This window comes from Oncorhynchus clarkii, chromosome 18 (assembly GCF_045791955.1).
Source record: "Oncorhynchus clarkii lewisi isolate Uvic-CL-2024 chromosome 18, UVic_Ocla_1.0, whole genome shotgun sequence".
NCBI lineage: Eukaryota > Metazoa > Chordata > Actinopteri > Salmoniformes > Salmonidae > Oncorhynchus > Oncorhynchus clarkii.
In genome coordinates this window covers 71,679,756-71,691,305 of record NC_092164.1, presented here as the reverse complement: position 1 = coordinate 71,691,305, position 11,550 = coordinate 71,679,756, and the positions used below count along the sequence as shown (strand labels likewise).

Here is an 11,550-nt window from a genome sequence, read left to right as displayed (position 1 = left end):
TGTATTACACCTGGGCTGGTTGGTCATCTCGTTAGTCAGTATGTATTACACCTGGGCTGGTTGGTCATCTCGTTAGTCAGTATGTATTACACCTGGGCTGGTTGGTCATCTCGTTAGTGGGAAGGTGTTTCACCTGTGGTGGTTGGTCATCTCGTTAGTCAGTATGTATTACACCTGGGCTGGTTGGTCATCTCGTTAGTCAGTATGTATTACACCTGGGCTGGTTGGTCATCTCGTTAGTGGGAAGGTGTTTCACCTGTGGTGGTTGGTCATCTCGTTAGTCAGTATGTATTACACCTGGGCTGTCATCTCGTTAGTGGGAAGGTGTTTCACCTGTGCTGGCCCAGGTGCTATTTAAGAGTGGCTGGCCCAGTGCTACAGTTGTGTTGAGAGACTTGACCTTTAGTTGGCTGATATCTAGAAAAACAATCCTTTATCTGGTCTTCCCTATTTTAGTTTGCTCCACTTTTTGGTTTGCGTCCTGTCTTTAAGTTTGGTGTGGGTTCTTGTTTTTTTTGCCTCTTCTTGGGTAAATTTAGTGGGGTCTCATGGTGGGTGTCTGTTAGGTCCCAGTTGTTGTTGCTAGTCAGATTTCAGTTGACCCCCCCCATGACTATCTTTCAGAACCTCTCCTAAAACCCCACTTGTTGAATTTTGGTTGTTGTCAGTGACTCTTTGTTAGTTCCTCTTTCTGTTTCTGTGGTAATTTGTGGTTTTCTTAATGGGGAACGTAACACTATCTACATGTCTTAACAAAAAAATCCACTTTGACAGATGATTCCATGACTCATCATGTTAACCAGGTGTGTCTAGGGGGTGATTACGGCCTTCTATGGTATTTCATTAACTTGTGTACATATCTAGACAATAGTGACCCATCCACTTAGCTAGATGTGGCTGAGGGGGGTGGTTGTAGTATTTCCTTCACATGACACATCAATTTAGACCACTGTGTCTGGGTAAGAATCATCTAATAATGATAAAATATTCATACAATATTTATCTGGACATTTTCTATTTTTGATATTGCGTCAGGTAGCCTAGTGGTTAGAGCGTTGGACTAGTAACCAAAAGGTTGCTTGATCGAATCCCCGAGCTGACAAGGTAAAAATCTTTTGTTCTGCTTCTGAACAAGGCAGTTAACCCACTGTTCCTAGACCAGTTAACCCACTGTTCCTAGACCAGTTAACCCACTGTTCCTAGACCAGTTAACCCACTGTTCCTCGACCAGTTAACCCACTGTTCCTAGACCAGTTAACCCACTGTTCCTAGACTAGTTAACCCACTGTTCCTAGACCAGTTAACCCACTGTTCCTAGACCAGTTAACCCACTGTTCCTAGACTAGTTAACCCACTGTTCCTAGACCAGTTAACCCACTGTTCCTAGACCAGTTAACCCACTGTTCCTAGACCAGTTAACCCACTGTTCCTAGACCAGTTAACCCACTGTTCCTAGACCAGTTAACCCACTGTTCCTAGACTAGTTAACCCACTGTTCCTAGACCAGTTAACCCACTGTTCCTAGACCAGTTAACCCACTGTTCCTAGACCAGTTAACCCACTGTTCCTAGGCCGTCATTGAAAAAAATAATTTGTTCTTAAACTGTCTTGCCTGGTTAAATAAAGGTTCAATACATTTAAAATAATAATAATAATAATATGCCAGTAACCATTTCACTGGGTTTGCACCTTGTGTATTTGATAAACACATTTAGATTGTCTGTGATATAACATGTGTTTACCAGGAACGGTAATGTAAAGAACAACATTACCTGCAACAAAGGCAGATTAGGAAATAGGCCAAGGACTAGATAAAAGTAATTTTCCTACTTCATCATTTTTAGTATTGAAATCTTTATTTGTTTACTACACTACCTTATTCACGGTTTAGCACATGGCCTCACATATGAATCCTTAAGGAGATGGGTGGAGGTAAAGGCTAAAGGCATCAGCAACAGTCTTCAGTTCGGTCATCTAGCCGAACTGAAAGAGTGTGCTCGCAAAACTCCCTAAAAAGACGTTTGCTTAGAAAAAATATTAAAAGGAGGAAAGCGGCAATATCACCCCGGGACAGTAGAGGGTGATGAGCTGGTAATAACCACAAGGACACTCAAACAAGGAAGTGAAGACACACCCAAACAAGGAAGTGAAGACACACCCAAACAAGGAAGTGAATATACACCCAAACAAGGAAGTGAAGATACACCCAAACAAGGAAGTGAAGATACACCCAAACAAGGAAGTGAAGACACACCCAAACAAGGAAGTGAAGATACACCCAAACAAGGAAGTGAAGATACACCCAAACAAGGAAGTGAAGATACACCCAAACAAGGAAGTGAAGACACACCCAAACAAGGAAGTGAAGACACACCCAAACAAGGAAGTGAAGATACACCCAAACAAGGAAGTGAAGACACACCCAAACAAGGAAGTGAAGATACACCCAAACAAGGAAGTGAAGATACACCCAAACAAGGAAGTGAAGATACACCCAAACAAGGAAGTGAAGACACACCCAAACAAGGAAGTGAAGACACACCCAAACAAGGAAGTGAAGATACACCCAAACAAGGAAGTGAAAACACACCCAAACAAGGAAGTGAAGACACACCCAAACAAGGAAGTGAAGATACACCCAAACAAGGAAGTGAAAACACACCCAAACAAGGAAGTGAAGATACACCCAAACAAGGAAGACATTCGTGGGATAATTAAATAGAGAGACATTTGACTGCCGAGAAGCAACACATACAGTTGAAGACGGAAGTTTACATACACCTTAGCCAAACACATTTAAACTCAGTTTTTCACAATTCCTGACATTTAATCCTAGTAAATATTCCCTGTTTTAGGTCAGTTAGGATCACCACTTTATTTTAAGAATGTGAAATGTCAGAATAATAGTAGAGAGAGTGATTATTTTCAGCTTTAATTTATTTTCGTCACATTCCCAGTGGGTCAGAAGTTTACATACACTAAATTAGTATTTGATAGCATTGCCTTTAAATTGTTTAACTTTGGTCAAACGTTTCTGGTAGCCTTCCACAAGCTTCCAACAATAAGTTGGATGAATTTTGGCCCATTCCTCCTGACAGAGCTGGTGTAACTGAGTCACGTTTGAAGGCCTCCTTGCTCACACACGCTTTTTCAGTTCTGCACAAAAATGTTCTATAGGCTTGAGGTCAGGTCTTTGTGATGGCCACTCCAAAACCATGACTTCGTTGTCCTTGAGCCATTTTGCCACATCTTTGGAAGTATGCTTTGGGTCATTGTCCATTTGGAAGAACCATTTTCGATCAAGCTTTAACTTCCTGACTGATGTCTTGAGATGTTGCTTCAATATAGCCACCTATTTTTCCCACTCATGATGCCATCTATTTTGTGAGTCCAGTCCCTCCTGCAGCAAAGCACCCCCACAACATGATGCTGCCACTTCCGTGCTTCACTGTTGGGATGGTGTTCTTCGGCTTGCAAGCCTCCCCCTTTTTCCTCCAAACATAACGATGGCCAAACAGTTCTATTTTTGTTTCATCAGACCAGATGACATTTCTCCAAAAAGTACAATCTTTGTTCCCATGTGCAGTTGCAAACCATAGTCTGGCTTTTTTATGGTGGTTTGACTGTTTTTTTTTTTGCTGAAACAGAGAGGCAGGTGGGGGATGTCTGAGCTGTCAATGTGTTTGACTGCTGAAACAGACTGGCAGGGTGGGATGTCTGAGGTGTCTAGGTGTTTGACTACTGAAACAGACTGGCAGGGTGGGATGTCTGAGGTGTCTAGGTGTTTGACTGCTGAAACAGAGAGGCAGGGTGGAATGTCTGAGGTGTCTAGGTGTTTGACTGCTGAAACAGAGAGGCAGGGTGGAATGTTTGAGGTGTCTAGGTGTTTGACTGCTGAAACCATCAATTATATGTTTGCTAAGCAACTTTAAGGTAACGAGGTTCTTACATAACACACACACACACCACCTTCAGGTTCACACTCGAAGGCTCCTCCAACTACTTGGAACTCCAAGGTGGGCCTTGGCTGTTGCCTTGACAACACGAAGAGCAGAGCCATAGAGAAGGAGAGTGGGGAGGAGGAAGAGAGGAGGAGGAGGAGAGGAGGAGAAGAGGAGAGGAGGAGACACGGAGAGGGGGAGATGAGAAGAGTAAAGGAGGAGACGGGGAGAAGGGGAGGAGAGGAGGGGACGGGGGGAGATGGGAGGAGGAGGAGAGGAGAGGAGGAGACGGGGAGATGGGGAGAGGAGAGGAGGGGACGGGGAGATGGGGAGATGGGGAGAGGAGAGGAGAGGAGGGGACGGGGAGAGGGGGAGATGGGGAGAGGAGAGGAGGGGACGGGGAGATGGGGATATAGGAGGAGGAGAGGAGAGGAGGAGACGGGGAGATGGGGAGAGGAGAGGAGAGGAGGGGACGGGGAGAGGGGGAGATGGGAGAAAGAGGAGAGGAGGTAAAGAGGAGGAGAGGAGGAGAGGTAGATCAGGTCTATCTCTCTCTATTACTCACTCTTTCATTATCTCTCCCTCTCCCTTTCTCTCTCTCCCCCTCTCCCTCTCGCTCACTCTCTTTCTCTCTCTTTATCTCTCTTTTTATCTCTCTCTTTATCTATTCTCTCTCTATCACTCTCTCTCTGTGTCTGTCTCTCTCTCTATCACTCTATCACTCTCTCTCTTGCTTAAATAATTAAGATGGAGAACATAATATTGTCCTGTGTGTTTGTTTGTGTGTTTGACAACTATGGTGCAGTGTTGGCAGTTTGTAGAAACTGATGGGAGAGATGAGATCAGTCTAATACTAGGAGTTGAGATGTTAGATAGAGATGTTAGACAGAGATGTTAGACAGAGATGTTAGATAGAGATGTTAGAGGATATGTTAGAGGAGATGTTAGAGGAGATGTTAGATAGAGATGTTAGATAGAGATGTTAGAGGAGATGTTAGATAGAGATGTTAGAGGAGATGTTAGATAGAGATGTTAGATAGATATGTTAGATAGAGATGTTAGAGGAGATGTTAGACAGAGATGTTAGAGGAGATGTTAGATAGAGATGTTAGATAGAGATGTTAGAGGAGATGTTAGAGGAGATGTTAGAGGAGATGTTAGAGAAGATGTTAGAGGAGATGTTAGAGGAGATGTTAGATAGAGATGTTAGAGGAGATGTTAGATAGAGATGTTAGAGGAGATGTTAGAGGAGATGTTAGAGAAGATGTTAGAGGAGATGTTAGAGGAGATGTTAGAGGAGATGTTAGATAGAGATGTTAGAGGAGATGTTAGAGGAGATGTTAGGAGTAGATGTTAGATAGAGATGTTAGGAGGAGATGTTAGAGGAGATGTTAGAGGAGATGTTGGAGGAGATGTTGGAGGAGATGTTGGAAGAGATGTTAGATAGAGATGTTAGATAGAGATGTTAGACAGAGATGTTAGAGGAGATGTTAGAGGAGATGTTAGAGGAGATGTTAGATAGAGACTTTAGAGGAGATTTTAGATTGAGATATTAGTTAGATATCCCTTTTAATAATCCTGTTAAATGTAATGTCAAATGTAGCTTTCTGTGAAAATAAACATACCCAAAAGTATATACTAGAGGGATGTAAACAATAACCAGTAGTGCTTATACTGCCAGAAAGATTTAAATCTCAACCAAATTAATTACGTAAAAATCATACAATGTGATTTTCTGGATTTTTGTTTCAGTTGAAGTGTACCTAAGTTATGAGAAAAAATTCCAGGTTATGAGGCAACAAAATAGGGAAAATGCCAAGTGGGGTGAAGCCAATGTAAATAAGGCTTGAAATGACTTACAGTGAATCCTCCTTTAAAAATTAATTTATATCTTTGCACTACATGACCATAAGTATTGGGAGACCTTCTTATTCCATAATCATGAGCATTAATATGGAGTCCCCCCACCCTCTTCTGGGAAGGCTTTCCACTAGATGTTGGAACATTGCTGCTATAATAGCATCCACTCTCCTGGGAAGGTATTCCACTAGATGTTGGAACATTGCTGCTATAACAGCCTCCACTCTTCTGGGAAGTTTTTCCACTAGATGTTTTTAACATTGCTGCTATAACAGCCTCCACTCTTCTGGGAAGGCTTTCCACTAGATGTTGGAACATTGCTGAGGTCGTGCACTGATGTTGGGTGATTAGTCCTTCCAATTCATCCCAAATGTGTTCAATGGGTTTGAGGCTCTTTATTTGTCCCATCGCTGCAACTCCCTTACAGACTCAGCAGAGGTGAAGGCCGAGAGCCATCCAGAACACAACCCTGCCAAGCCGCAATGCTTCTTTACACACTGCTCGCTAACCCGGAAACACTGTACAACTGGTGACCAAAGTCAACGTGCAGGCACCCGGCTCGCGAAAGGAGTCGCTAGACCGCAATGGGACAAGGGCATCCAGGCCGGACAATCCGTCCCCTAACCCAGACGAAGCTGAGACAATTGTGCACCGCTTCATGGGTCTCCTGGTCGCGGCCGGCTGCAACACAGCCTGGGATCGAACCCAGGTCTGTAATGACGCCTCTAGCACTGCCATGCAGTGCCTTAGACTGCTGCGACACTCGGGAGGCAAGGGCTCTTTGCAGGACAATCAAATTATTCCACACCTATCTCAACAAACCAAATGAACCTCGCTTTGTGAGGTTTGGAGGCATTGTCATGGAGACAGGAAAGGGCCTTCTCCAAACTTTGGCCACAAAGTTGGAAGCACAGAATCCTCTAGATTTTCATTGTATAATGTCACTGGAACTAAGGACCCGAGCCCAAATCATGAATAACAGCCCCAGACCATTATTCTTCCTCCAACAAACTTTACTGTTGGCACTATGCATTCGGGCAGTTAGCGTTCTCCTGGCATCCGCCAATCCCAGATTACTCCATCGGACTGCCAGATGGTGAATCACTCCAGAGAACGGCGGCGAGCTTTACACCGAAACTTGGCATTGCGCTTCGTGATCTTAGTCACAATTCTCGGCCATGGAAACCTATTTCTTGAAGCTGCTGACGAACAGTTCTTGTGCTGACGTTGCTTCCAGATGGCAGTTAGGAATTCGGGTGGTGATTGTTGCAACCGAGGACAGATGTTTTTTAAGAGCTACTCGCTTCAGCGCTTGACGGTCCTGTTCTGTGAGCATTATATGGCCTACCACTTCCCTGCTGAGACGATTTTGCTCCTAGATATTTCCACTTCACAATAACAGCATTTACAGTTGTACCTGGGGCATCTCTAGCTTGGCAGAAATTTGCCAAACTGACTTGGTGGAAAGGTGGCATCCTGTGATGGTGCCACGTCAAAAGTCACCTAGCTCTTTAGTAAGGCCATTCTACTGCTAATGTTTGTCTATGGAGATTGCATGGCTGTGTGCTCGATTTGATACACTTGTTGCTGAACTAGCCGAATCCACTAGTTTGAAGGGGTGTCCACATACTTATGGTGTAGCAATCAGTCTATAAAATGATCAAACATTTTCACCTTCCTCACGACTGACTGTAAGACACATATGTGTATGTTTTGTGTTGTTGCATATTTTCTAAAGGTCTCTAATGATTAAACCTTCTTCCCCCACCCCTGTGAACCTCTGACAGGAGGCGGGGGGGTGTAACAGCGGTCAGAGGGAGGCAGGCGTGAGGTGTGTAACAGCGGTCAGAGGGAGGCAGGCGTGAGGTGTGTAACAGCGGTCAGAGGGAGGCAGGCGGGCGGTGTGTAACAGCGGTCAGAGGGAGGCAGGCGGGCGGTGTGTAACAGCGGTCAGAGGGAGGCAGGCGGGGGGGGGGGTGTAACAGCGGTCAGAGGGAGGCAGGCGTGAGGTGTGTAACAGCGGTCAGAGGGAGGCAGGCGTGAGGTGTGTAACAGCGGTCAGAGGGAGGCAGGCGGGCGGTGTGTAACAGCGGTCAGAGGGAGGCAGGCGGGCGGTGTGTAACAGCGGTCAGAGGGAGGCAGGCGGGCGGTGTGTAACAGCGGTCAGAGGGAGGCAGGCGTGAGGTGTGTAACAGCGGTCAGAGGGAGGCAGGCGTGAGGTGTGTAACAGCGGTCAGAGGGAGGCAGGCGGGCGGTGTGTAACAGCGGTCAGAGGGAGGCAGGCGGGCGGTGTGTAACAGCGGTCAGAGGGAGGCAGGCGGGGGGGGGGGGTGTAACAGCGGTCAGAGGGAGGCAGGCGTGAGGTGTGTAACAGCGGTCAGAGGGAGGCAGGCGTGAGGTGTGTAACAGCGGTCAGAGGGAGGCAGGCGGGCGGTGTGTAACAGCGGTCAGAGGGAGGCAGGCGGGCGGTGTGTAACAGCGGTCAGAGGGAGGCAGGCGGGCGGTGTGTAACAGCGGTCAGAGGGAGGCAGGCGTGAGGTGTGTAACAGCGGTCAGAGGGAGGCAGGCGTGAGGAATGCGGGGTGTGTAACAGCTTGTTAACAGGCTGAGGAGCTGAGAAGGGGACAGGGGAGTGGGTGGAGGAAAGAGAGGGGGGGCTGCTGGTACCAAACAGTCTGTCAGAGAGTTAGGAATACATTAAAAAATAATTTTGAAAAAATAGAGGGAAAGTGGTACAGAGAGATGGATGGATGGATGAATGGATGGATGGATGGATACAGAGATGGATGGATGGATGAAGAGATGGATGGATAAAGAGATGGATGGATGGAGAGATGGATGGATGGATAAAGAGATGGATGGATGATAAAGAGATGGATGGATGGATAAAGAGATGGATGATATAGAGATGGGTGGATGGATAAAGATATGGATGATAAAGAGATGGATGGATGGATAAATAGATGGATGGATGATAAAGATATGGATGGATGATAAAGAGATGTATGGATGGTAAAGAGATGGATGGATGATAAAGATATGGATGGATGATAAAGAGATGTATGGATGGTAAAGAGATGGATGGATGATAAAGAGATGGATGTATCGATAAAGAGATGGATGGATGATAAAGAGAGGAATGGATGATAAAGAGATGGATGTATGGGTAAAGAGATGGATGGATGGATGGGTAAAGACATGGATGGATGGTAAAGAGATGGATGGTATGGAGATGGATGGATGATAAAAGAGATGGATGGATGATAAAGAGATGGATGTATCGATAAAGAGATGGATGGATGATAAAGAGAGGAATGGATGATAAAGAGATGGATGTATGGGTAAAGAGATGGATGGATGGATGGGTAAAGACATGGATGGATGGTAAAGAGATGGATGGTATGGAGATGGATGGATGATAAAAGAGATGGATGGATGATAAAGAGATGGATGTATCGATAAAGAGATGGATGGATGATAAAGAGAGGAATGGATGATAAAGAGATGGATGTATGGGTAAAGAGATGGATGGATGGGTAAAGACATGGATGGATGGTAAAGAGATGGATGGTATGGAGATGGATGGATGATAAAGAGATGGATGGATGATAAAGAGATGGATGGATGGTAAAGAGATGGATGGATGATAAAGAGATGGATGGATGATAAAGAGATGGATGGATGATAAAGAGATGGATGTATGGATAAAGAGATGGATGGATGACAAAGAGATGGATGGGTAAAGAGATGGAGGGGTAAAGAGATGGATGGATGATAAAGAGATGGATGGATGATAAAGATATGGATGGGTAAAGAGATGGATGGATGGGTAAATAGTGTGTGTGTGTGTGCGTGTGAGTGTGTGCGTGCGTGCGTGTGAGAGAGAGAGAGAGAGAGAGAGAGAGAGAGAGAGATCAACAGTGATGGTTTAATGTCTAATGTGAGATTTTCTCATCACACTCCTCGTTGTGGCTGATTAGTTTGGCCCATAAATCCCAGTTTGAGTTGCGTCCATCGCTAGCTTAGATCTCAGGACAGCTATCCATCAAGCATATACAGATCTGAACTAAATATATTAATAAAAAGCAGATAAACCCCAAATACATTGTGTTTGAAGCTCCAAAAACATTGTTTAACTCCATATCAATCACAATGACTTTTGCAAATGCATAAGCCTATATTGTGGAAAAGCAACCAGCATAACTGAGAAGTCAGAGTGGGAAATATTCCATTTTACTGAATGAACAGATATGAACAGATATGTACCAGCTATATCTGGACTGTATCTAGACGTGTAGCAAGGCAGAATACGCCGTATCCCAAATGGGGTCATGTTCCCTATGTAGTACACTACGTTGGATCATTGTCCATTGAGAAATAGGGTTCAATTTGGGATAACATTCCTCTCTCTATTTAAAGAGTTTGGATGCAATGGCGGAACTATCTGGTGTTCTGAAAGACCTTTTCTCTACGGTGCAGAACCACCTGCTCAATGCATCCACACCCATTCGTCACAATCTAAACTATTAATTTCTACAACCTACATCTATAAATACACACTGCACCACTCTGTCCTTCTTCCTCAGCAGTCTGCCCACTCAGAGAGGAGAAGAGGAGAGGAGAGGAGGACAGACTAACCAACACAACCTGATTTTATGGGTCGTGTTTGGGTTGGATGCTAAAGTGATGTTATGGGTCGTGTTTGGGTTGGATGCTAAAGTGATGTTATGGGAGAGCACACTTAAATTCACACAGGACACCGAATAGGACAGGAGAAGTACTCCAGATATAACAAACTGACCCCAGCCCCCCGACACATAAACTACTGCAGCATAAATACTGGAGGCTGAGACAGGAGGGGTCAGGAGACACTGTGGCCCCACCTGAGGACACCCCCGGACAGGGCCAAACAGGAAGGATATAACCCCACCCTCTTTGCCAAAGCACCCCCACACCACTAGAGGGATATCTTCAATCACCAACTTACCATCCTGAGACAAGGCCGAGTATAGCCCACAAAGATCTCCGCCACGGCACAACCCAAGGGGGGGCACCAACCCAGACAGGAAGATCACATCAGTGACTCAACCCACTCGAGTAACGCACCCCCCTTCAGGGATGGTATGAAAGAGCACCAGTAAGCCAGTGACTCAGCCCCTGTAATAGGGTTAGAGGCAGAGAATCCCAGTGGAAAGAGGGGAACCGGCCAGGCAGAGACAGCAAGGGCGGTTCGTTGCTCCAGAGCCTTTCCGTTCACCTTCCCACTCCTGGGCCAGACTACACTCAATCATATGACCCACTGAAGAGACGAGTCTTCAGTAAAGACTTAAAGGTTGAGACCGAGTTTGCGTCTCTGACATGGGTAGGCAGACCGTTCCATAAAAATGGAGCTCTATAGGAGAAAGCCCTGCCTCCAGCTGTTTGCTTAGAAATTCTAGGGACAATTAGGAGGCCTGCGTCTTGTGACCGTAGCGTACGTGTAGGTATGTACGGCAGGACCAAATCAGAGAGATAGGTAGGAACAAGCCCATGTAATGCTTTGTAGGTTAGCAGTAAAACCTTGAAATCAGCCCTTGCCTTAACAGGAAGCCAGTGTAGGGAGGCTAGCACTGGAGTAATATGAACAATTTTTTTGGTTCTAGTCAGGATTCTAGCAGCCGTATTTAGCACTAACGGAAGTTTATTTAGTGCTTTATCCAGGTAGCCGGAAAGTAGAGCATTGCAGTAGTCTAACCTAGAAGTGACAAAA

General features: G+C 45.4%; 1 protein-coding gene across 1 annotated transcript in view; it reads left to right on the top strand.

The window, feature by feature from the left end:
• LOC139372403 (CUB and sushi domain-containing protein 2-like) overlaps nucleotides 1–11,550 on the top strand; it is a 773,740-nt gene that overhangs the window by 99,446 nt on the left and 662,744 nt on the right. Inside the window, exon 4 of the mRNA XM_071112112.1 lies at nucleotides 6,352–6,571. Within this exon, the coding sequence (XP_070968213.1) occupies nucleotides 6,352–6,571 (220 nt within the window). The remainder of the gene's footprint in view (nucleotides 1–6,351; nucleotides 6,572–11,550) is intronic.